This window comes from Chelonia mydas, chromosome 11, assembly GCF_015237465.2.
Source record: "Chelonia mydas isolate rCheMyd1 chromosome 11, rCheMyd1.pri.v2, whole genome shotgun sequence".
Classification (NCBI taxonomy): Eukaryota; Metazoa; Chordata; order Testudines; family Cheloniidae; genus Chelonia; species Chelonia mydas.
This window is the reverse complement of record NC_051251.2, coordinates 57602365-57629434: the sequence shown is the minus strand read 5'-3', so window position 1 is coordinate 57629434 and position 27070 is coordinate 57602365. Positions and strand designations below refer to the sequence as shown.

Sequence of the window (27070 nt, the reverse complement as noted above, 5' to 3'; positions counted from 1 at the left end):
GTATATGGGTTAAAGAAGAAGACCAGAAATGAAAACATGAGCAAGAGTGAAAGCATGAGAATGAGAGAAGAAAATATTTTCTTATGTTTCTGTTTCAGGGCGTGAAAATGTCTTCCACCAAAGTGGGCTTTCGTCTGGCTGCCTGTTTACTAAACATTTCAGAAGCCAGAAAAAAAAGATACTGTTGAGAAAATAGCTAAAGTTGCTCTTTATGATGATAATGATAAGAGCAGCAAACAGAATAAGTTGGAATGGGAGCATTTCAATATGATGTTTATTAAATTGTATGCTCTGTTATCCTGAAGATACATTACAAAAGTTTAAATTTTTTTGGTGATATTCTGACTTTATCGTCTTTTTTCTTTTTTGCTGCTTGGCTCTTTTTTCCTAATATTTTCCCAGCATGTTATATTTCTGCAGGGGGTACCAAACAAATAATCTGTACTGGTGGTTCTCAACTATTTCCGTACTCTGACCCAGAGTTACAAGAGAAGAAGGAGTACTTGTGGCAAAATAGATTTCCACTCCATATGGCTAAATTCAGTGCCTTGCATAATGACAGGTTTCAGAATAGCAGCGTGTTAGTCTGTATTCACAAAAAGAAAAGGAGGACTTGCCACAAGTACTCCTTTTCTTTTTGCGAATACAGACTAACACGGCTGCTACTCTGAAAAGAGAAAAAGGGAACACATGAAACTGGTTTGTGACCTTCACCCCCCAACTTGAGAACCATGACCTTATGTGGCCTGTTGTCATACAACATCCATTAACTCAGATACTTTTTGCTGATGGCCTCATGATGGATTAGTAGTATGCTGTGGTTTTTATAGCCCCTACCAAGGAAGGATCTCAGAGTGCTTACACACTTGAGTGAACCACATACTTCCTGTGGGGTAGTGGGTAGTATTATCCTTGTTTTAGGGGGTGGGAGAGACTAAGACTCAGAGACAGGTTAAGTGATTTACTCCCAGTCATGCATTGAGTCAATGGCAGAGTCACAAATAGATCTCCTGAGCTTTACCTCAACACCATCCTTCCTCCCTAAGACTGGTGCTTGGGAAAACTGTGGCGGTGTAGGGAGTGGGGAGTATTGACCTGGGGATGTTGCGTGGGAGTTTTACTGGTACTGTCTGCATTGGCGATGGGATATCAGGCTGTGACATCACTTGAGGGATGATACCTGAGCCAGGAGTTGTCAGAAGTGTGGGGAAGACAAGGCCCTACACCCCCCATTTCCTGTGATTCACCATGACTCTCAGCCAGCCAGTAAAACAGAAGGTTTATTAGGCGACAGGTACACAGACCAAAACAGGGCTTGCAGGTACAGACAACAGGACCCCCTCCATATTGGGGGGCAGGGAGCTTGGACTGAAACCCCCTCCTGCAGTCTCCTCCAGCCACACCCCCTGGCTCCTCCTCCAGCCTTTGTCCAGTTTCCGGGGTAGAAGGTGTCACCTGGCCCCAACCCCCTCCTGGCTCAGGTCACATGCTCAGGTATCATCCCTCAAGTGAAGTCACACCCTGATATCCCATCACCAATGCAGACAGTACCAGTAAAACTCCCATGCAACATCCCCAGGTCAATACTCCCTACGCTGTCACATCTCTCCCCCCTTTGAGACTGAACCGAGCGGGGTCATTCTAACCAGTGACCTGGGGAAGTTCAGGCCCCCATCTCCAGGACAATGCATCAGCTATCATGTTCGCACTCCCCTTCACGTGGGTCACGTCCATATCATAATCTTGCAGAAGCAGGCTCCACCTCAGGAGCTTGGCATTGGCTCCTTTCATCTGATGTAGCCAGGTCAGGGGGGAGTGGTCGTGGTACACGGTGAAGTGTCGCCCAAAGAGATATGGCTGGAGTTTCCTAAGGGCCCACACCATAGTCAGCTATTCCTTCTTGATGGCCGCATAGTTCTGTTCCCGGGGTAAGAACTTCTTGCTCAAGTACACGAAGGGGTGTCTTTCCCCCTTTTCATCAACCTGCATTAACACCACACCTAACCCTGTGTCTGAGGCGTCAGTGAACACCATAAAGGGCTTGTCAAAGTCTGGGTTTACCAGAACTGGGCCACTGACCAGAGAGCTTCCTTCAGAGCACAGAGAGCCCTCTGGCACTGCTCGGTCCAGACCACGTTGTCTGGCTTCCCCTTCTTGCACAGCTCAGTGATGGGGGCGGCTATGGAGCTAAAGTGGGGCACAAATCTTCGATAATACCCCGCCATCCCAATAAAGGCCTGGACCTGCTTTTTGGTCTGGGGAGCAGGCCAGTTTCTGATCGCCTCACTTTGGCTAGTTCTGGCTTTAGGCAGCCGTTCCCCACCCGATGGCCCAGATAAGATACTTCAGCCAGCCCCACTTTGTACTTCTCAGCTTTTATGGTCAGCCCAGCCTCCTGGAGTGGGTCCAGCACTTGTTTAACCTGGGACACATAGTCCTCCCAGGTTTGGCTAAAGACACAGATGTCATCAATGTACGCCACGGCAAAACTCTCCATCCCCCTCAGTAACTGATCCACCAGGCGCTGGAAGATGGCCAGCGCCCCCTTGAGGCCAAAAGGCAGGGTCAGGAACTCATAGAGCCCCAAATGGGTGATAAAGGCCGATTTCAGCTGGGCATCTGCATCCAGTGGCACTTGCCAGTAGCCCTTTGTAAGATCCATGATGGTAAGGTAGCGAGCTCCCCACAGCTTGTCTAGGAGCTCGTCAGGCCTGGGCATGGGGTAGGCGTCAGATACAGTGATGGCATTGAGCTTCCGATAGTCCACACAGAACCGGATCGACCCATCCTTTTTGGGGACCAGCACCACAGGCAAGGCCCAAGTGCTGGAAGATGGCTGGATCACGCCCAAAGCCAGCATGTCACTGACCTCTCTTTCCAGGTCTTGAGCAGTTTTCCCTGTGACTCGAAAGGGGGAGCATCTTATAGGCAGGTGCGATCCCGTCTGCAGTAGATTAGTAGACAGTCAGATTAGTGAGTACCAGCTGGTTGGAAAACAGCTGTCGGTACAGATGCAGCACCCTTCTGATCTCAGCTTGCTGAGCAGGAGTTAACCTATCAGAGGGGGAATTGTTTCTAGGGAGGAGCCAGCTCCTGTCTCAGGGAATAGATCTACTAAAGGGTCATCTCCCTGCTCCTCCCAATGTCCACACACAGCTAATACCACATTCCCCCTATCATAATATGGCTTCATCATATTAACATGGTACACCTTGTGGCAGTGTGCCTGGTTAGACAGTTCCACCATATAATTTACCTCATTTAGCTGCTTGACAACCTTGAAGGGGCCTTCCTAGGCGGCCTGCAGTTTGTTTTTTCTCACGGGGATAAGAACCATCACCTGGTCTCCGGTGGCATAGGTGTGGGCCCGCATCATGTGGTCATACCAGACCTTCTGTTTCCTCTGGGCTCTGGCCAGATTCTTCTTGGCCAGGCCCATGAGCTCAGCAAGTCTTTCTCGGAAGGTCAAGACATACTCCACCACCGATTCTCCAATGGGAGTGGCCTTCCCCTCCCATTTGACTCTCATCAGGTCCAGGGGCCCCCTTACCCTTCTTTCATGTAACAGTTCAAAAGGCGAAAACCCGGTAGACTCCTGGGGCACCTCCCTGTACGCGAACAGCAGGCGAGGTAAATACTTGTCTCAGTCCTGCGGGTGCTGGTTCATAAAGGTTTTCAGCATCATCTTTAGAGTTCCATTGAACCTCTCAACCAGCCCATTGGACTGGGGGTGATATGCTGAGGCCCAGGTGTGCCGGACCCCACATTTCTCCCACAAGCACCGGAGCAGGGCTCACATGAAGTTGGATCCTTGGTCTGTCAAGACTTCCTTGGGGAACCCCACTCAGCTGAAAATGGTCAGCAGCACATCTGCCATGGTGTCTGCTTCAATGGAAGACAAGGCCACTGCCTTGGGATAGCGGGTAGCGAAATCTATCACCATGAGAATATATTTCTTCCCTGATCGGGTTGTCTTGCAAAGAGGCCCCACTATGTCCACAGCCACCTTCTGGAAAGGTTCCTCTATAATGGGCAAAGATCTCAAAGCTGCTTTCCCCTTGTCCCGGGCCTTCCCCACCCTCTGGCAGGGTCACAGGATCGGCAATACTGTTGGACAGTAGTAAAGACTCCAGGCCAGTAAAAGTTCTGTAGCAGCCTCTGCCGGGTACGCCAGATTCCCTGGTGCCCTGAGAGAGAGATGTCATGGGCCAGGTGCAGGAGTTTGTGTCGATACTTCTGGGGGACCACCAGCTGCCTCCAGATCTCCCACGACTCCACTTCCACTGGGGGAGCCCACTCTCAGTACAGGAATCCTTTCTCCCACAGGAACCGCTCTTGGCAACCTCTCCCCATGGTCTGTGCCACACTGAAGCCAGCCAGGTCCCTTAGCTTCTGCAAGAAAGGATCTTTCTGCAGCTCAGCCTGGAACTCAGCAGCTGGGGAAGGGATAGGGACCTGCTTCCTCTCGCAGGCTGGGTCTGAAGCCGCATCCCCTCTGAGCCTTGCCCCTGGGCACTCCCTCCCCACCTCTCCCCGATGTCAGGGCATAGTGCCCCTTGCCAGCTCTGGCTATGGGTCATGACCAGGGTGTTCTGGGGGTTGCTTGGCCAGTCCTCTAGGTCACCCCCTGTCATAAATATAAAGGGAAGGGTAAACACCTTTAAAATCCCTCCTGGCCAGAGGAAAAACCCTTTCACCTGTAAAGGGTTAAGAAGCTAGGATAACCTCGCTGGCACCTGACCAAACTGACCAATGAGTAGACAAGATACTTTTAAAGCTGGAGCGGGGAGAAACAAAGGCTTTATCTGTCTGGGTGATGCTTTTGCCGGGAACAGAAAAAGAATGGAGTCTTAGAACTTAGTAAGTAATCTAGCTAGATATGCGTTAGATTCTGTTTTGTTTAAATGGCTGATAAAATAAGCTGTGCTGAATGGAATGTATATTCCTGTTTTTGTGTCTTTTTGTAACTTAAGGTTTTGCCTAGAGGGATTCTCTATGTTTTGAATCTGATTACCCTGTAAGGCATTTACCATCCTGATTTTGCAGAGGTGATTCTTTTACTTTTCTTCAATTAAAATTCTTCTTTTTAGAACCTGATTGCTTTTTCATTGTTCTTAAGATCCAAGGGTTTAGGTCTGTGTTCACCTATGCAAATTGGTGAGGATTTTTATCAAGCCTTCCCCAGGAAAGGGGGTGTAGAGTTTGGGGAGGATTTGGGGGGGAAAGACGCTTCCAAGCAGGCTCTTTCCCTGTTATATATTTGTTAGACGCTTGGTGGTGGCAGCAATAAAGTCCAAGGGCAAAAAAGTAAAATAGTTTGTACCTTGGGGAAGTTTTAACCTAAGCTTGTAAAAATAAGGTTAGGGGGTTTTCATGCAGGTCCCCACATCTGTACCCTAGAGTTCAGAGTGGGGAAGGAACCTTGACACCCCCCCATCAACACCTAAGTGGGCAAATGATGGTGCACCCCCACATCCTCGGGGCCCTCCTTGGCCCCCCATTTCAGATGTATCCTCGCCACGGGCACCATGAATGGGCCCCCCCCACACCCATCAGGGTCAGGTAGGTATTGGGTACCACCCGATCTGGGGCCACCACCTCAGGCTGGGCCAGCGTCACATCAGCGCCCGTGTCCCAGTACCCATTGACCTTCCTCCCATCCACCTCTAGGGGAACAGGGCATTCGCTCTGCAGGGACAGCCCCATGCCCACCCTGTAAACTGAGAACCTTGAGTCCGGAGCATCCAGCCCCCCAGAGGAGCTGGTTTGGGAAACTCCTCCCTTCTAAGCAGTTGGTAAGCTGCTAGCCCCCCGTGCCTGGGAAGCCTGCCCCTCCTCCGGCTGGGACCCTACCCAGTTAACCCTGTGCGGGTTCGGTCTGCTCAGTTTGTCCTTGAGCTTGGGGCACTGGGTCTGTATATGGCCTCTCTGGCCACAGAAATAACAAGTCACGTTCCGTTGGTCCCCTTGATCCGGGCGGTTGGTCCCGATGCCGGTTGTTCCCCTTGGGAGGGTGTTCTCCACATTCCCCCTTTGGGGAATCCCAGAGTGACTCTCTGCATCACAGTGGGCCTATTCCTTCGGACCTCCTCCTGTCCACCCCCTGACCGGCGGTCCACGAACTCATCAGCCAGCTGCCCTGTGCGTTGCTGGTCCTCTGGCTTTTTGTCCCCCCAACCACAGCCTCAGGTGGGATGGACAATCTTCATACAGTTGCTCCAGTACAATCAGTTTAACCATGTCCTCCTTAGTCTGGGCCCCATCTGCCCACTTGTAGACATATCCCTGCATTTGGCGGATCAGTTCCAAATATGTGACCTCAGGGGTTTTACGCAGACTCCAGAACTTTTTCTGGTACGCCTCAGGAGTCTTCCCAAACTCATGTAACAGAGCCTTTTTGAGCAGTTCATAGTCCCCTGCCTCCACCCCTTCCATTCGGCTGTAAAGCCCCATGGCTTTGGGGTCCAGTAAGGGGGTGAGAAACCGTAGCCTGTCAGCAGGGTCAACCCTGTGCAATTCACAGGCCTTCTCAAAGGCAATCAGGAATTCATCTATGTCCTCCCCTTTCTTACCCTGAGACAGGATGCATTTATCAAAGCTCCATACAGTCCTGGGTCCCCCCTTACTCACCACAGTAGGGGCCTCTTGGTTCCTCAGCCTTGCCAACTCCAGTTCATGCTGACGTTGTTTCTCCTTCTCCTCCAGTTCATGCTGACGCTTCTTTTCGTGATCCTCTTGCTGCTTTTCCTGTTCTTCTCGCTCCTCCTGCAGTTCCTGCTGCCTCAGCTCCAGCTCTTTCAGTTTTAACTCCCTCTCCCATTCCAGCTGCCTCAGCTCCAGCGATGGGGAGCTCTGCTGGGAGGATCCCCTGCTGGCCACAGGGGTCAGGGTGCCCTCAGTGTTTGCTGGGCTCCTTTCAGCCCCTCCAATAGCCACAGGTAGAAGGGGTCTCGGGATGCCCTTGGCAGCAGTCTGACCCCTCCCAGCTGGGACAGACACACCTGCTGGGACAGACCCCAGTGCCCGCCCTTCATCTGCAGGGCTGCTTCCCTCAGAGACAGGGATCAGTTCATCCGAGCAATCTTCCTCCTCCAGCTGGGCAATCAGCTGTTCTTTGGTGAGCTTCCCAATGCGCAGCCCCCTCTGCTTGCACAACTCAACCAGGCCCCTCTTAAGGCAATGGTTATACATCTTCCCGCCGGCCCCAAGCTACTGTAGTGACTTTGAACTCGCAGGCCTGTGTGCTCTCAGTTACCCATGGTTTCCAGGAAGGACCCCTAGTGTGCCAGCCCTTCTCCAGGTCACCACCTCTCTCCCAGGGTCACGCCACAGACTCCTCTGCCCCTGGAATCACTCACCAGGGGGATCCCGTTCCTGCAACAATCCTTCTCGCTGGTCACACACTCGCAGGAGTTAAGCATAGCTTCTCCGCCCCCCCTGAAACCGCTCCTCTCTGAGCCTTTAGCACACCTGGTCCTCGTCAATCCCCCTTCATTTTACTGCTCCCTAGTCACTTACTGCAGGAAGCGCCATCCATGGAGTGCAGTAGATCCCACAGCGATCACCAGTTGTCAGGAAGAGTGGGGGAGACAAGGCCCTGAACCCCCCGCTTCCTGCTATTCACCATGACTCTCAACCAGCCAGTAAAGCAGAAGGTTTATTAGAAGACAGTAACACATTCCAAAACAGGGCTTGCAGGTACAGACAACAGGACCACCTCAGTCAGGTCCATATTGGGGAGCAGGGAGCTTGGACTCCGGCCCCGGGTCTCCCTCCTTTTCCTCAGCCAGCTCCAAACTGAAACCCCCTCCTGCAGTCTCCTCCAGCCACACCCCCTGGCTCCTCCTCCAGCCTTTGTCCAGTTTCCGGGGTAGAAGGTGTCACCTGGCCCCAACCCCCTCCTGGCTCAGGTTAAATGCTCAGGTATCGTCCCTCAAGTGAAGTCACACCCTGATATCCCATCATCAATGCAGACAGTACCAGTAAAACTCTCACGCAACATCCCCAGGTCAATACTCCCCACTCCCTACGCCGTCACAAAAACCTCTTAGCAGCACCACTGGGGAGAAGGGACGCACAGTTTCACCTTCGTCTCTGTCCATTCTCTCTTTCCCACGCATTCCCTGCCCTCTACTGTCCCTTATTTTCTTTTTTCCACCTTTCTGTCTTGTATCTTAAATTTTTTGTTTGCGCTTTATTTTATTTTTTGCTCCTCCCTCCCTCTTTCCTTCAGGTCTCTCTCCACATCCCCTAACTGTTCTGGTGAGCCTGGCAGAGACTCTCCACTCTCAGCCAGCTATTGCAAGCTCCCTCTCTCCCTAGTCGCTGCAGTACAGCAGCACGGGCTTGGCTGATATCAGACAGAGAGCAGGGTGTAGAACTGTGTAACACCCCTGGGGGAGGGGAGGAGAAGAGCCCAGTGTCTTTTAATGCAGTCGTCTGCTTTTCGTTAATGTTTTCTGCCATTTCGCTTATGCATCTCTCAACTGTTCTGGCAGAGACAGGCAGTTCTTTTATTCCAGATACGGTCCTATCTTTATTTGGCAAATCATTGAACAGAACCTCCGAACTGCTGAGAAAAACTTCTTTTATATATTCCCCATCTGTAAACGGCTTTCCGTTTTTTGCAATGCAGTGTGCAATCTTGTAACTTCCTTCTGTAGCTTGATTTTTACTTACGCTTAAGCATTTTAAAACACTGCTTTGCTTCTCATCTCTTGCTACTGGCTTTTTGATCAATTCAGTCTTGTTTCCTCCACCAAGAAAGGTTTTCTCGTGCTTTGTTTCAAAATGTCATTAAACACTTGATGTGCGACAAACAACACTTTCACAACAGAAAGTGCTAACAGCACGGTCCTTCTTTTGAATAAATCCAATTGTGTCTGTCCAAGAAGGCTGAAATGAATGGACATCTAACTTTGCTTTCTTAGGAGCTGACATTTTGTAAAATGTACCCCTCAACTCATAGTGGAAAAAAAAAATCTCGACAGATGGCACGCACAATGTCAAACGCAGTGCGCTGTTCCACATGGCCTGATATAAGCAGCAAATCAGGACTTAAAAATATCCCAGTGGCACTAGAGCAATTTTTAAGGTGGGGCTGCTGAGCTGCGCCACCTCTTGCCCCTGTCTGCACCCCTCACTGCCCCAGGCTGGGGCCAGTGGGCCACAGCTGGGGGCAGCTGCAGAGCACCAGGCCGAGGCCAGGAGCAGAGCCCCAGGCCAGTGGTGGGGATGCCAGGCCAGGAGCAGAGCCCCCTGGATTGGTGGCCGGGACCGGCAGTGGGCTGGAACCCCCGGTGGGAACAGTGGCCGGGACCCTGGCTGCCAGGGGGCCAGCGGCCAAGACCCCAGGCTGGCAGCAGAGCCCCGAGGCCAGTGGCCAGGACCCGGGCAGTGTGAGTGGCACTGAAAATCAACTTGTGTGCTGCCTTTGGCATGCGTGCCATAGGTTGCTGACCCCTGGTATAATGTATGAGAAAATGTAAGTGCACTGATATGACACACAGGATCACAACACAGACTGACGTACAAGCAGAAGGACATAAATAGACAAGACAGAGGTGCTACAGTTGTTACCTAAACACAAAATCTTATACAAGGTAAAGAACCTCCACAGGCTATGGCAAAGGTGATTCCAAGTCGCAGGAACGATGTTTTTCATGCTCATACTCACAGAGTAAAACATGCTCTTCAGTCTAGATTTGTTTTCATTTCAGGTCAAGGAAAAACACCAAAGAAAGGGCTTAACCCTAAGAGGCACTGTGATGATGCTGCCTGTGGTCTATGGTACCTCCCTGGTTACTCAGAAGCCCAAATAATGCAGTTCCCTTAAAGTGCCCGGCCACAAGCCTCCATCCAGACACACATGTCAAACGTATGATGATAAATTCTGAAAATCTTATTTCATCATATAAAAGAAAAGGTTCTCCTGACCCCAAAGGACCAAGTCCCAGACCCAGGTCGAATAATAACTTAGATCTTACCCCAAATACACGCTTATAGTCAATTCTTATTAACTAAACTAAAATTTATTAAAAAAGAAAAGAGAGGTAGAGTGTTGGTTAAAAGATCAATATACAGACAGACTTGAGTTCAATTCTTGAGGTTCAGATACAGAGCAGAGCTGAGCTTGTAGTTGCCAAAAATCCTTTTAGAAATAATCCATAGGTTATAGTCCAATGTCCATATTCAGGGTGACTCCAGTCAGTGACTGGGGATCTCAATCTTAATGGCTCAGAGTTTCCCCTTCTTGAAACCCAAAGCAGATCTGAGATGAAGAAGAATCCTGTCCCAAGGTTTTTATACATTTCTTGCAGCCTTTTGGCCTGAGAAAACAATAGGCTTAACTTCCTTTCTTCCAAACATCATGGCAATTAGCACAGGGTAATTTATCCATTAAACAGTTCAGATACAGGTTATCACAGCCTTCAAAGAGACATAGACAATAATACTATTTCACTCAAGTATATGTTAATATTCCTTTTTTGATCTTTGAATCAAAGCTATAGCCATAGACAAGACTTGTTTGCTTACATCACAAGACCTGAGCAAACATCTACTTTTCTATCTCTAACAATGCAGGCTTGCATTTCAAAGCTCTATTCATTTACATATCTTCCTAACCAGTCTTTAAATTTCGGCCATGGGTCAGGTCAGTCTGTGAGTTAATTAACTCTTTCTGGCCCTGTCACCTTTCAATGAGATATTATATTACACTCCTAACGTCACAGGCACTAACCGCTTCCTGCAGGGTACTGAGCACCCTGAACTCCCACTGAACTAGTGGGTGCTCAGCACTTCTCAGAATTGGGCCCAAAGACTGAACAAATAGACATTTTCCATGACAGAGAAAATACAGTGACTGTAACATGCTGCGTCTTAAGGACAAGATGGCAGCTGCATTAGGCAGGGAGAAAAATCTACTTTTAAAAGTGTAGTATTCAGAAAACAGCCTTTAATTTACATTGCTACGTGTAGATAGAATAGTTAGACATAATAGGCAAGATTCTGCCACCCCTACTCACACTGAGTAATACCTCACTCTACTAACACTGATTTCAATGGGGCTTGCTTGTGGGGTATTGGACTAGTCAACGTAAGGGTGGCAGAATCTGGCCCAACATGAGAACAATGGGCCACATCCTCAGCTCATGGAATGCAGCCTGGCACCATTGGCTGGCCCAGTATCATTAGGAGAAAACGGATAACTCAGAGTAGAAGCAGTTCCGGTGATTGGTGTAAGAGAGTCAGAGACAGAGCCTGACAATAGAATTCATATATATATGGAGAGAGAGAGAGAGATCAACACTCAGAGATCATCAGGAGCTCTGAGATGATAATAGAGAGCCCCTGACTAAGCCAGCCCTGATTACAGAATGGACCCCACCTGAGAGAAATTAGGTGATTCCAGGTTTAACTACTGAGTGGGCCCAGCTGAGGAAGGGCTGAAGGCAAGAGAATGCAGGGAATCAAAAGGTGCCTGCAGGGTCTTGAGTGAGCACTCAGGGAACAGATGAGGAGACCTAGAAGGGAAGTAAAGAGGTGAGGAAGGAAATGGTGCATGGAAAACTGCAATATGGGTAGAGGATTTGATGTAGCTGTGCAGTACAGGGCCTTGGGCTGTAACCCAGAATTGAGGTGGGGACTGGATTCCCGTACCAGCCCCAAGGAAGCAGTGTACAAGGGTAGCTGAGCCCAGTGAGGGGGCTGCAGGCTGAATGTGACCTCGCTGAAGAGGAGCTGTAGAGAGGGTGGAAGCTTTTTATTTCTGTTAAGATAGTTCTGAACACTAGTGCGGATAGCTGACCCTGGAAGGAATGGGCTAACAACTGGGCCCTGGCTGGTGGGATGAGTTCTCTGAAAGAAACCACCCCAGCCCCAGAGTGACTGTTGACAAGGGCTGCTACCCCACAAGGACACTGTGATGCCATGCCTGGCCATGAGGAAGTGCATAGTGGTGAGTAAACCCTGTTACAATGCTTTTTCTTACATTACTTTAACTGCAGCGTGTCTGAAACGACTCCATTTTTCAGAGAAGCAGCCGTGTTAGTCTGTATTTGCAAAAAGAAAAGGAGTACTTGTGGCACCTTAGAGACTAACAAATTTATTTGAGCATAAGCTTTCGTGAGCTACAGCTCACTTCATCGGATGCATTCAGTGGAAAATACAGTGGGGAGATTTATATACAAAGAGAACATGAAACAATGGGTGTTACCATACACACTGTAATCAGAGTGATCACTTAAGGTGAGCTATTACCAGCAGGAGAGCGGGGGATGGGGGACGGACGACCTTTTGTAGTGATAATCAAGGTGGGCCATTTCCAGCAGTTGACAAGAATGTCTGAGGAACGGGGGGGGGGGGGGGGGGCGGGAATTAACATGGGGAAATAGTTTTACTTTGTGTAATGACCCATCCACTCCCAGTCTCTATTCAAACCTAAGTTAATTGTATCCAGTTTGCAAATTAATTCTAATTCAGCAGTCCCTCGTTGGAGTCTGTTTTTTGAAGTTTTTTTGTTGAAGTATTGCCACTTGTAGGTCTGTAATCGAGTGACCAGAGAGATTGAAGGGTTCTCCGACTGGTTTTTGAATGTTATAATTCTTGACGTCTGATTTGTGTCCATTTATTCTTTTATGGAGAGACTGTCCAGTTTGACCAATGTACACAGCAGAGGGGCATTGCTGGCACATGATGGCATATATCACATTGGTAGATGTGCAGGTGAACGAGCCTCTGGTGTGGCTGATGTGCTTAGGCCCTATGATGGTGTCCCCTGAATAGATATGTGGACACAGTTGGCAACGGGCTTTGTTGCAAGGATAGGTTCCTGGGTTAGTGGTTCTGTTGTGTGGTTGCTGGTGAGTATTTGCTTCAGGTTCGGGGGGCTGTCTGTAAGCAAGGACTGGCCTGTCTCCCAAGATCTGTGAGAGTGATGGGTCGTCCTTCAGGATAGGTTGTAGATCCCTGATGATGCGTTGGAGAGGTTTTAGTTGGGGGCTGAAGGTGATGGCTAGTGGCATTCTGTTTATTTTCTTTGTTAGGCCTGTCCTGTATTAGGTGACTTCTGGGTACTCTTCTGGCTCTGTCAATCTGTTTCTTCACTTCAGCAGGTGGGTATTGTAGTTGTAAGAATGCTTGATAGAGATCTTGTAGTTTGTCTCTGTCTGAGGGGTTGGAGCAAATGCAGTTGTATCGTAGAGCTTGGCTGTAGACAATGGATCGTGTGGTGTGGTCAGGGTGAAAGCTGGAGGCATGTAGGTAGGAATAGCGGTCAGTAGGCTTCCAGTATAGGGTGGTGTTTATGTGACTGTCGCTTATTAGCACTGTAGTGTCCAGGAAGTGGATCTCTTGTGTGGACTGGTCCAGGCTGAGGTTGATGGTGGGATGGAAATTGTTGAAATCATGGTGGAATTCCTCAAGGGCTTCTTTTCCATGGGTCCAGATGTCATTTTTGTAGTTTTCCTTGTCCACTCGCTCTTTTCCTACGCCTCGTGGCAGGCACTGTATCTCAGCCCTAGTCTACATCCAGCTGATGATAGCACCTTTGGCAAACAGTAAATGACTGACTGTCCTTGGCCACTTTTATATTGCATGAGTACATGTGCTGCCAGACCCTGATCTGCAGAAGGGATTCTTTCAGCAGCAGATTAACACGAAGTGATTTACTTTGTCCATATTGGATACAAGGTTAAGGGGGTGGGGGAGAATCACTCCAGGTTCCACTTGCTTTTGAAATTTTTACTTCTGTAAGTCCTTTGGAAGAAATTTTGCCTACTTGGGATGGGATAAGTATTGCAGGTAAGTCATATAAATAACTGTGCTGCTAAATCAGTTCAAATCTTAGCTCCTGGCCTACCCCAAATTTGGTTGTGGGGGGGTTTTTGTTTTTGTTTTTTTTAATTCTACAGAGATTGTGCTGCCTTGGAACAATAAATAAACTCCAAACTAGAAAAGGCACATTCTGTGCATTAAGGGCGGGCTGGCTTCCTCTCTCCTTTACTTTCACTGAGCAGTACTTTCATTCCATGAATCATCCCCCCTGATTTCAGTGGGAAACTTTACTAATAAGATACTAAAAGTGTGTGCTGCAGCAGAATTGATCCCTTGTTGCCACGTTTTCAAGAGCTCCGTTCCCATTTGGGTGCTTTAGTGAAGTGGCCAGACCTTTCAAAGTGCTCCATACCTGCCAGCTCCCACCATTCTAGCCTTTTGAAAATCTGATGCTAAATGTTTGTCAGTGCCATAATTATGTTCTTCAAAGGCAGAAGCAATGTGGGATCTTTTATGATAGAGTAGTTCTGAGACACTGTAGCTCAGGATAATAGAACAGACTTGATGCTGCAATTCAGCTAATTAAAATGATTGTAGTTCCTTGCTGAACGACATTTCCCAGGATTATTTCAACCTCAGATCAGAACTCTTCCTCTTCCCAGGTATAAATGCCAAGCCCTGGAAAGTCTTGCTAGAGGGTCTTAAACAGCATAGTGTAGAGATCATCCAACCAGGTACGGATGTATGTCTAAATGACTCCGTTTCATTAGCCTCACTATAGCTACTCCCTCCAAAAACTGCGTAACTTAAATTTTCCTGTAATTACAGGCTTTCTTAAATACTCCTTTCTCACCAGCTCACTACCTGTTTGAGGCCATGACCTGCATGGTTCAGGATTGCTTGTGTGTTTGTCACTCTCAAGATGCTGGACAGCAAAAAGAAGTGGGAGTGGGGTGAAGCAGAACATAGTCATGCAGACATACGTTCGTTCGTATGCATGTGCCTATTCCATGCGCACAGGAACCTGAGATCACCTGACTCATTTGCTCACTGGCACAGCAAGCCATGATTCCCCAAACAAGAAAATAAACCCAAATAAAGGATCACATCCCCCCGCAGTCTAATTCACAAAATAGACGCACTAGGTAATAATAAAATAAATAATAGTAAAATAGACGCACTGGTGCCATGTCCAACTGCTGCAGAGTATGTATCCACCCTAGCCATGAGTAAAACAACCATCACCATAGTACTTTATAGAGGTGGTTAAAACCATTATTTAAAAAAAAGAATTGTTCATTGCTGTATAGTAAATGAGCTCTATGGGCTGTATTGTGCATTTATGGAATGGGACACATTTTTGCAGTTTGCCCCATTGCCCTCTCTTGGGGGCAGGCCTTCAAGGATGTTCCAGCATTTTATTTTCCCAAATATATGGGCTCTTCCTGATCTCCAGCAGAGGGATGCTCCACGGGCAAGGGCTCTCAGCTCCAGGGGGAAGTGTGACTTGAGCAGTGAGTGTTGTCTTCCCCCTCCAAGCTCTGTCAGTCCTATTCCTTGTGCAGATTGGTGTATTCTTGAAGGGTTGCACAGAGCCCCTGATCTAGCTCACATTAGTGGCGCTTTATAGATTAGGGCTAGGACCTCAAAGCAAATCCTGCACTGGGGAGACACTGCAGTGCATTGAACGTGGCCGAATAAGCTGTTGCCAAGGTGATGCTGTCAGGAGTTCTTCCACAGTGCTGGACCAGTTGAAGCTTCATCTAGATTGGGCTGATTGAGGAAGTAGAGTAGAAGGTAAAAGCATGTATTGCTGCAGCCAGGGCTTCATCTGGGGTGGGCAGGGGGGGTGTTTCCTGCATCTGTTGTGCATACCTGGAAGTACAAAACAAAAATCTGTTTCTTTACCAATTGTTTTCCCCTCAATTTAACATACCCATGATAACTTGTTGTAGGCAGTTAAGACAACTCACCTTGATGGTGTCCCTTCTTGGCATGCAAATATTTTATTTATAAAAGTGGATATTATTGTTACTGACCTTCTGGGAAGGACAAAGGACAGGCAGTAGATACCCGAAGAGGTGGAGCCAATATTTCAAAGTCAATAAATTACCTATCTGCTTTAGAAGTAAGTTCTAGTTTCCTGTCTGAGTGCTAGCTAACAGATCTTTTAGGGCCAAACCTCGGCGTTTGCACAAAGTCTTATGCAAATCCAGAAACTACATGTAACTGACCAATTTGCTATGCAACTAAATCTGCCTACAAATGTTGAGGAAGCCCTTAACAGACCTCCTTAAACATTTGGCCTGGAGAGTCATACAAGAAAGGTAGAAATGTAAAAGTTGTTCCACTTATTTGTAGCAGATTGCTTCTCTAATGTCCATGTCCAGCATATGTATGTGTGTCTTTACGATGACAGTTAAGGGACTGGGTGAATCTGCTTTAAATTGAAAAATCTGCTGGAAAGAGGGATGGTGTCCCTAGTCTGTGTTTGCCTGAAGCTGAGAATGGGCGATAGGGTGGATCACATGATTGTCTGTTCTCCTCATTCCCTCTGAGGCACCTGGCATTGGCCACTGTTGGAAGACAGGGTACTGGGCTAGATGGACCTTTGGTCTGACCCAGTATGGCCATTCTTATGTTGAATAAGTGTCATAAAGATGTGTTCAGCTATTGAGGATCTAATCATCCCAGAAGAAATATAACATTTTCATGGACTTTCATTGTGCCGGTGCCTGACTCTGGCCGCAAGGGTGTCGCTACATTGTTTACCTCATTCAGCTGCTTGATGACCTTAAAGGGCCCGTCTCAGGCAGCCTGTAGCTCGTTCTTTCTTACGGGAATGAGAACCGTCACCTGGTCCCCAATAATATAGGAGCGGGCACACACTGAGTGGTTGTACCAGACCTTTTGCTTCCCTTGGGCCCTGGCTAAATTCTCCCCGGACAAGTCCATGAGCTCAGCGAGCTTTCCCCGGAAAGTCAGTACATACTCCACCTCTGATTTTCCATCGGGGGGGAGGCTTTCCCTTCCCATTCGTCCCTGAACAAGTCCAGAGGTCCCCTCACTCTCCTCCCATACAGCAACTCGAAAAGAGAGAACACAGTTGATTCCTGGGGCACTTCCTGGTACGTGAACAGCAGCAGGGGTAAATACTTGTCCCAGTTCTGTGGTGCTGGTTCATAAAGATTTTCAGCATCATCTTTGGGGTCCCATTGAACCTCTTCACCAGCCCATAGGACTGAAGGTGATATACTGAGGCCCAGGTGTGTCGGACCCCACACTTCTCCCACAAGCACCGGAGCAGGGTTGACATGAAATTGGAGCCCTGGTCTGTAAGGACCTCCTTGGGGAACCCCACTCTGCTGAAAACAATCAGCAGTGCATTTGCCACAGTGTCTGCCTCAACAGAGGACAAGGCCATCTCCTTGGGATAGGAAGTAACGAAATCTACAACCACCAGAATGTAGCGAAATCTACAACCACCTTTCATGGCCACCCTGGCAGCCATCTTAGTAGCTGTTCTCTACTTACTTGGCTTACCTGTAAAGGTTTCAAAAGTCTCCCTGCATTGCGTAGGTCAGAGGAAGTGAGTGCGCACCAGATTTGAACTTTTTAAAATTGAGGAAAAAACTCTCTCTGTCCTTTTTGTCTCTTGCGAGAGGGATAGCTCAGTGGTTTGAGCATTGGCCTACTAAAGCCAGGGTTGTGAGTTCAATCCTTGAAGGGGCCATTTAGGGATCTGGACCAAAAATTGGGGATTGGTCCTGTTTTGAGCAGGGGATGACCACCTCAGGTCCCTTCCAACCTTGGTATTCTGTGATTCTCCCCTTTGGCCAGACAGGGCTGCAGCTCTGCCACAGGTTCCACCTGGGGAGCCAGCCCCTGGTCCCTCCCCCGCAGCCTCAGCTCACTGCGCTTCTTGCGCTCTGGGTGTTGATCTCCTGCTGGGCTGTGCGGCTGCAAGAGCCACTGGGTGTAGTGTATTAAATTGCTCCCTGTAGGAACGTGGTACTTAACAGAGCACCAGGGCTGGCATGTGTAAATAGCACGTTCCTACGGGGAGCAATTTAATACACTACCCCGTGTAGGGAAGGCTGTGCCTCCCCAAACAGCCTGGCCTCTGCCCTCTCAGAAGCCCTGACCTATCCAACCTCCCCTGCTCCTTGTCCCCTGACCGCCCCCTCTGGGGACAGCCCCACCCCTAACTGGGCCCCCCAATCCAAGCTCCCCTAACTGCCCTGCTCCCTCTCCACCCCCTGCCCAGTCCCCCGGGACTCTCACACCTATCCAACCGCCCCCTGCCCAGGAAGGCGACCAGTCTGTGATAGAAGCTTATTGAAACTTCTGAGGGTGAGGTTTTCTGTATTCAGTTTTCTTACTGTACTAGTCTTAGACTTGCGTGTTTTATTTTGCTTGGTAAGTCACTTTGTTCTGTCTGTTATTACTTGGAATCACTTAAATCCTACTTTTTGTATTTAATAAAATCACTTTTTACTTATTAACCCAGAGTATGTATTAATACCTGGGCGGGGGAGAAACAGCTGTGCATACCTCTCTATCAGTGTTATAGAGGGCGAACAATTTATGAGTTTATCCTGTATAAGCTTTATACAGGGTAAAATGGATTTATTTGGCGTTTGGACCCCATTGGGAGCTGGGCATCTGAGTGTTGGAGACAGAAACACTTCTTATGCTGTTTTCAGGTAAACCTGCAAGTTATGGGACGTAGTTTAGACCTGGGTCTGGGTTTGTAGCAGGCTAGCATGTCTGGCTCGAACCAGGCAGGGCACTGAAGTCCCAAGCTGCCAGGGGAAATGGGCTCAGAGGTAGGCTTAGCACAACACTTAGCAGTTCCCAAGGGGGGTTTCTGTGATCCAACCCATCACAGGTACATCCTTGATGGGAAACCCAAAACTGTAATCGAGGCAGGGGAGATCGGAGCCAAATGGGTGGAGGTGGTGGAGAAGAAGAAAGCTGGTAGCATCTGGTGGGGATATCAGAAGGGGCAACCTGGGACGACACCCCACCATCAGCCAGAGGCTCAAGTGATGGTACAACCCTTTAAGGCCAACTTTTTTGACTTGCCTTCAGCCAAGTTGCCTGTCCAGTACAAGGGTTGATCAGGAATATGGACTTTTGCTGTCTATGATGATTATCCTATTCCCATGCTGCTGGGAGAAGACTTGGCCAACCATGTGAGACTAACAAAAAGGGTGGAGATGGTCACCCATAGCCAGGCTAAAGAGACTGTGACATTATGAGGTAATGTAATATTTCACTGAAAGGTGACAGGGCCAGAAAGAGTTAATTAACTCACAGACTGACCTGACCCATGGCCGAACTTTAAAGACTGGTTAGGAAGATATGTAAATGAATAGAGCTTTGAAATGCAAGCCTGCATTGTTAGAGGAAGAAGGGTAGATGTTTGTTCAGGTCTTGTGATGTAGACAAACAAGTCTTGTCTATTACTATAGCTTTGATTCAAAGATCAGCAAAGGAGTATTAACATTTAGGAACCAGAGGGTGGTATTAGGTGAAGTGGTTTGCCGCTTTTACAGATCCAGACTAAGAGTCCTGTGGTACCTTATAGACTAACAGACGTATTGAAGCACAAGCTTTCGTGGGTGAATACCCACTTCGTCAGATGCATGTAGTGGAAATTTCCAGAGGCAGGTATAAATATGCAAGAAAGAATCAGGCTAGGGATTCTGTACTTGTGCAAGTTTCTTCATGAGATTGATATTGTCTATATGTCTCTTTAAAGTTTGTGGTAAACTATATCTAAACTGCTCAATGGCAATTAGCACTGTGTAATTTATCCATGTTTAGGAGAAGGAAAGTTAAGCCTATTTTCTCAGGCCAAAAGGCCGCTGGAAATGTATAAAACCCCTGGGACACGATCCTTCTTCATCTCAGATCTGCTTTGGGTTTCAAGAAGGGGAAACCCTGAGCCATAAGGATTGAGATCCTGAGTCACTGACTGGAGTCACCCTGAATATGGACACTGGACTATAACCTCTGGACTATTTCTAAAAAGGCATTTAGCAACTACAAACTTGTCTCTGCTGTGTATCTGAACCTCAAGGAATTGAATTCAAGTCTGTATGGATATTGATCTTTCAACCAACTCTCTCCCTTTTTTAATAAATTTTAGTTTAGTTAACAAGAATTGACTTAAGCGTGTATTTTGGGTAAGATCTAAGTTATAATTGGACCGGGGTGTGTGGCTAATCCTTTGGGATTGGAAGAACCTTTTCCTTTATATGATAAGATTTTTCAGTCATCGTCATCATCTGACGTGTGTCTGGATGGAGGTCTGAGGCCGGGTACTTTAAGGGAACTGCATTATTTGGACTTCGGAGTAACCAGTGAGGTAATATAGAAGCTGTTTTGTGCTGGCTTGGTAAATCTAAGTATTGGAATATCCACCAGCTTTTGGGCTGGTCTGCCCCATTCTGTTTGCAGGTCACCCTAATTGAGTGACCTCAGCTGGCTCCCACGGGCAGCATCGTCACACAGGCCTCCACACCTAACGCCATTCCTTAGCCTCCTACCAGGGCCCAGTCTGTGTCCCCAGATACCACAGGCCTGGGTACCCTGCCAGAGGTGGTGGAACCAGACCCCAGACCAGAGTCAATGACAGTGGTTGTATATCCAGTTCCTGGGACTCGGCCAGAAGAAGTCCAAGGATTGGAACAGGCGGAGCAGCCAGTTCCAGAGCCCATGCTTACAACCCCACCAGAGTCAGGGGAGCCAGATCCAAGGGGCGCAACGGAGCCTGCACCTGCAGCAGCTAAACCAGTGCAAGAGGCTCAACCGGAGCCTGAAATACCACCTATTTTACCAGCGGAGAGTGGTTCACAGTCAACAGAGGCACCCCCATCACCTGCATCACTTCCAGTGGGACCAAGCCCAAGTCCACAACCCAACGAGGAGCTAATGTCTCCAACATCAAGGGAGCAGTTCCAGGCAGAGCAGGAAGTGGATGAGAGCCTCAAGGGCGCTTGGACGGCAGCCCGGAGCAACCCACCACCTCTCAGCTCTTCTAATAGGTCCAGGTTTGTTGTAGAAGGAGGACTCTTACACAAGGAGACCCTTTCTGGGGGGCACAAGGAGGACTGGCATCCTCCAATACAGTTGGTAGTTCCAACTAGGTATAGGGAAAAGCTCTTGAGCTTAGCCCACGATCAGCCTAGTGGCCACGCTGGGGTGAACAGGACAAAAGACCATTTGGGGAAGTCATTCCACTGGGAGGGAATTCGGCAAGGACACTTCTACCTATGTCTGGTATTATGAGGTGTGCCAGAGGGTGGGAAAGCCCAAGACCAGGTCAAGCCTCTTCAGCCACTCGCCATAATTGAGGTTGCATTTCAGCGAGTAACTGTGGATATTCTGAGTCCTTCCTCTAGGTGTCTTGTTAGAGAAGCTGTACATACTGACTTTCATGGCCACAAGGCCAGGGCTGGAGCCTGAGCCATCTATGTTGTGCTGGCTGTCTGCAGAGAGGTGAATTTCACCTTTGGGAAGAAATGTACCCATAGTTTGTTGGAGGAATGTGTGCCATTGAGAGGGTAAACTTTAGTACAGTCAAAGAACTTTCTCTGGAGTCAGCTGCATTGCATTGCCTCCTAGCATCTTTGCTAATCAGATGCTTTTGTTGGGAACATGAACAAACAATCTAGAATAAGAGAAATGTTGTTTCATTTTCTTGGGCTGAGAAAATACATATGATATATATTTACATCTGTTAATCAAACCATTTATAGTAAAGCAGTTTGGTTATTACTTAACCAGTGTTTTGATGTCTGGTTATAGACAGCATTAGCCCCACAGCCAAGTAACCAATGTATGTATTCTTAATGATTACTTGTTTATATAGCAGCCAGAACACAGCATAGCACTTTTCAAAGACTTTAAAAAAAAAAAAAATGCTCCCTGTCCCAAAGAATTTACCGTCTACATGTAGGCATATTAATCATGCCACTCCATTGCCCTGCTTTTTAACCTTTTTTTTTTTGTTCTCTTTCAAACTGTTTTCTGATCTCTATGCATTTAAATAGTAGCTTGCATTTTGGAAGAAGATTGGAGTATCTGTGAAAACACCTGTTAAATGCTGAAGAAAACTCCTTAGGAGTTGATACGCAGCTGTAGGTTTTTTGCTGTTAACGCAGAGAAAATGCCAGTTCTGGCTCATCATTTTCAGAAACAGCAACACTTAAAGTTACCTGGCTCTGTGATTAAGTGAGTGTACAAAGAAATATGCGGCTGATGGATGGCTAGGTCTTGACTAATAGTTTTATTAGCTTATTAGTGGCAACAGTTCAAATGGAATTATAGCTATTATACTCCATTACAAATATCAAACAATTTGCTTCTGCTGAAATTCATGCTGACAGCTCCGTTTGCCAGCCATCTTCCCCACCCTCCCGCCCCATGGACATTCAGGAAAGAATGTTTTATTCTTTCAGCAATTTACTCAGTTGAATAGGATGAAAATGAGACTAAAAGCTTTTCAGATTGGAAAAAACCATGAATTTATTTTTCACATCAGGAGCGATGTTGAAAAACTACTAAAATAGCAGGGTCTGTGATCTCATTTCTGGCTTTCTTTCACCGCAGGAAAAATAGGCGTGAGATTATATGGCATTTACAGTGTTTAATTGTTAAGAAAAGAGACTTTTTCAATTAAACAAGAAAAACTTGTGTGAAATAGCTTCAAGGTGACTGATGTAAATCAACATAAGTCAGGAAATTCAATTAAAGCTGTTCTAAAGGACTCCCATTGATTTCATTGGGCTTTGGATCAGGCCCTTTAGGCTAGAATTCTAGGCTGATGCTTAGCCCATAACCACTTTGGTATTCTATGGTTTGTCTGGCAGTGGTAATGTGGATATGACTCATAAAATACTTGCATCTGTTTCTCTAGCCCTCTGATTCTGGCCTTGTGTATGAATGTTATAATTTATTCACCACAGGGCCAGATTCTGCCTTCTCATGCACATCTGCAGCTACCATTAGCTTTGAGAGCTGCAACCACAAAGATGAGGTCAGAATTTGGCCTCCTATCATGTCTTTGCACCATGGTTTTCTGTAATTTATACCAGGGTCCTCTCTGCTGTAGCCTTTCATAGTTGGTATGAAGATGCTACACAAAATAAGGTCCTAATCCTGCAAACAGTTATCTAGCGCAGCATGTTAGTGGCCTCAGTGGGACTCTGACTGTGTTAGTGCTGTTTGTAAGATGGGGGGCTAAAGCAGTATTGGATTCAAATGGAGTACAGCTATAGAGTATGGTCCTGATCCTGCAGAGTGCTTTCTGTGGGACACTGATCCCACAATTCCCATTAGTGTCCCCCCAGCATTTGATGTCAGTCAGGAAGCGTTCAGGAGGAAGCATTGAGGGACTCGCAGAATTAGGCCCAGGAAGCTCACTCCTGCACCCTTAGTCATACAAGCAGTCCTGTTTGAAGTCAATGGACTATGTGCGTGAGGAACAACCTCTTTGGTATATATGATATATATTTACATGCTCTTTGGTAGCAGACTGGAACTCCTGAAGGTTTCGATACACATCATGAATACTCTAAATAAAGAGACATAATAATTTAGGCCCCTATTCATCAAAGTATGTTTAAGTCTGTCCCTCTTTAGCAAAGCACTTAGACCTAGATGCAAAGACAATGGGATGTCTAAATACCTTTTAGAGTAACAGCCGTGTTAGTCTGTATTCGCAAAAAGAAAAGGAGTACTTGTGGCACCTTACAGACAAACAAATTTATTAGAGCATAAGCTTTCATGAGCTACAGCTCACTTCATCGGATGCATACGGTGGAAAATATAGTGGGGAGATTTTATATACACAGAGAACATGAAACAATGGGTGTTACCATACACACTGTAACAAGTTTTGAGGAGCTGGGTCCTAAAAACATAAGTGATTGGTGAATCGGGGTCTTAAACATCTGCCATTAGATGTGTATGAAAAGTCTGAAATCTCTTGTGTTTTCCTCCCACAGGACAGAAACATTCTCAAGCCACAGTACTCAATATATTTTTTTGATTATGATTACCACAGATCAGTCATAATCATAGCAGCTACCATTGATATGTTAGGTAAGAGGATCTGTTATGATGTTTAAATATTTTTACACTTCAAAAGTCCTCTTGCTTTCTGTTAACTTTCAGATAACAGCTTTGACTGACTGGGGAAAGGCAGGGCTCATCTCTGGTTTCCTGCCCTTTGTAACTACCTGGAGGCTTCCTGGATAAGTTGGGAGTTGGAATTGTTCGAGCTGAACATTCTGTGAGTAGCAAGCCTCAGACACACCATTTTTAAAATGGGAAATGCATAGTGATGGTATAACTAAAAGTGGTATATGTTTCTAAAGTTACTTGAGACTGATGCTTTCTTAAAGCTATATAATGCCATTTCTTTTAAAACAGAATTCCCTAGTCGTTTCCTTGTTAGCATGATCAGACTGTTATTTATTTAGCAATTTGGTAAAGTTCACAGTGATATTTTACACTAATCTTTACACCATCACCAGGCAGAATTTCCTTTTGTTTCAAAAAAGGATGTGTTTTTGTGCTTGTTACTTTTATTTTAATTACTCATACATCACAACAAGCTTAACTCTGACCCCAATGAATACCGTTCTTCCATTAGTAATCTTAGAATATAAACACAGTATAGTGCCCTTCTGAAAAAGAAACATAGAATAATATATGTTCTCATTAATGTCTCATGTTGATCAATTTCTAATGCTAGATCACATGTTTACTATAAATTATATTATACACTTTTTTAATGAAACCACATACAATATCATTCTAAAAGAAAATAGCAATTGTAAATACATTTTTCCAAAAATGTGTTGTACAAATACATCAATTGATAATTCCCATTTAACAGTTTCCTTAACAAGAAAATGCTTCTGGGTTTTTATTTTGCATAGATAAGATTATTTTGAGGAGAATACATTTCTTTGCCCACATAATATACACATTCTGGCCAATATTAGATTTATCCTCTTACCTATAAATTTCCTCCATTAAGTGCTATGTTTTTTTAATAAATGATGTGATAAGTAAGTACATTGTTGTCACACAGTACCCTTAATGTGTTTTTTAATTTTGTTTTTAAACATGATGGAGAAATAAAATAAGACTCCCTTTTCCGCCTTAAAAAGGTGCTATCCAGATATTTGACATGTAAGTGAAAACAGTGTATTGAGTAGAAAACAGAATGAGAATATCAAGAGCCAGCAAATATTACACATTTTTTTTAGCATTCAGTACTTCAGTAAAATAAACTGTTACCGAGTTTGGTCTGAAATCAGACAGCAGGATACAAAATTAATTGCCTTGTGATGAGATTTTTATTTCCTTTCAAATGTTCTTTAGTCCATTTCTGTGTTTAATGCACAGCTTTCTTGGGGTAGGCACACTTCTAAGAGTTACAGGACCTTGAAATTTCGTCAACACATCTCTAAGATCAGCGGGGGGGAAATGGTGCTATTAATGTGTAAAGTGAATTAGAAAGAGATTATCTGCACCACTTTAGTCCTGGAGCAAGAAGCTGTGTAATTTTAACTTTCCTGTCTCTCTTGTTTGGTTTCAAATTAGTTGTGTTTTCAAATAGAATCCCTTCCTGTGACTCGGAACAGAAGTGTCCTTCTGACTAACCCTCAGTGCTTTATTCAGGTTTGACTGATCCCTAATTGTCTATTTTGCATTTGTTAGGCAGTCATTGCTGCCTGCACTGAGGCTTTACAGCCAACTGATATGGCTATCCAGGAAGGAATCCATCCTTGCCTTGGAGCAGTGGACCTAGTTCCTATCTATCCTCTTTTGAATGTAGGCTTTGAGCCACTTTTCCACATTCCTCCAAGTAAGTGGAAGCTGTTGGGATTGATGAAGAGCAAGGATGATATTATTCCTTAAATTCTGTCTCTGGCCTCATCTAGAGTAGGGTTTAAAGGTAATGTTTCAACTTCCCCTAGGCTTTAACATGACCAGTTTACACCACTTTAAATTCTAGCATGTGCATTAAGCATATGCTTAAGTGCTTTCCTGAACAGGGACCTGAACCAAAATGGGGTTAGATAAATTTGGCTTTCACAGCCATGCAACTCCATGCTGGGTGTCAAAGCCATGGCCTCTTGTGGTCAGCAATGCTTCCCATGACATTCTTTGCATTAGACAGAGTAGCTTGCTTGCAAAGCACTTTTGGGATTCTTTAGGGTGAAAATATTCTCTTCCATTCAGGTTCTTGTACTGTCCCTCATCACTTTAATATCTGAGCTCCTTTCTGAAATACACTGAACAACATTATTTGCATTCATCACATGTGATTTGTCATGTGACGTTATGCTGATGACTTGACAGTGGTCCTTCTCCTGCAGCAGTTTCAGTCCCTGAAGGCCTGGGGATCAAGGTGTTTCAGCTGAGACTCAAACTCTTCCTTTGTGTGTCACGGCTAGAGTGGACACTTCAGATAGAGCTGGGTTTCTGACCTGAAAGAAACAAAGCTGAGGGGAATGTCAAGTGACTTTGCAGACACAAGATACACATTTGTTTAAGTAGAGCATATACAAACCAATCAATGTAAGATTCCAAACTGCAGACTTTATGCACTTCTTTTATTACTCTAAAATCCCAGTGAAAAATCCAAATGTAACCATTGTGTTGTCTGTTATACATCTATAGGAAAGCTTTTGTGATAACAATATAAGCATTATTTAAACTACTGTACAAACAAGCCTTTCATTTTGCTTTAGGCTATCCTTAACAGTCACTGAATGCATAATCTAAATATCCAAAGTTAAAACAGAACCACCATAAAAGCAAATAATCCTGAGTAGATGCCTTCAGACCACTTGGACAAAAAATAAACAGTGTGCGTGGCCCCTTCAGGGCACTGTGAACTGGGGACCTTTAATCCTGGTGTAGGAAGTCTCTGAGGTTAGAGATTCTAATCTTTTTGCTACCATTGCTGCTTATGGTCTTGTAGACTATGGAAATATAGTACGGGATCAGAGTGGCACTGGAATGGTGGGTCATCATAGTGGTATTTAGTATGGATAGGATGTGGACTCTGATCCTTCCATTGTCATGTTGGTGGTTTTTACTACATTGGCCTCATTCAATTAAATCAAATCTAATAGTTTTGCTGTAAAGTTAAGCATTGGTGTTGTGCTTTTTTAAAAAAAAATTCTACAGACATCACTGAGATTTTGACCCTTCGTGTCCCAGGATGCAGTATGTTTCTTTTTGGGCAAGCTGATCAACC

The 27070-nt window shown here is 46.2% G+C and overlaps 1 protein-coding gene across 1 annotated transcript; it reads left to right on the top strand.

Moving 5' to 3' along the window:
• FTCDNL1 (formiminotransferase cyclodeaminase N-terminal like) lies at positions 1-25722 on the top strand. Its single transcript, XM_043525578.1, is given in 5 exon segments — positions 1-170; positions 172-229; positions 13602-13606; positions 23814-23904; positions 25526-25722. Coding segments are annotated over 5 exon segments (438 nt in total). The 5' UTR covers positions 1-83.
• Positions 25723-27070: the final 1348 nt, after the last annotated feature.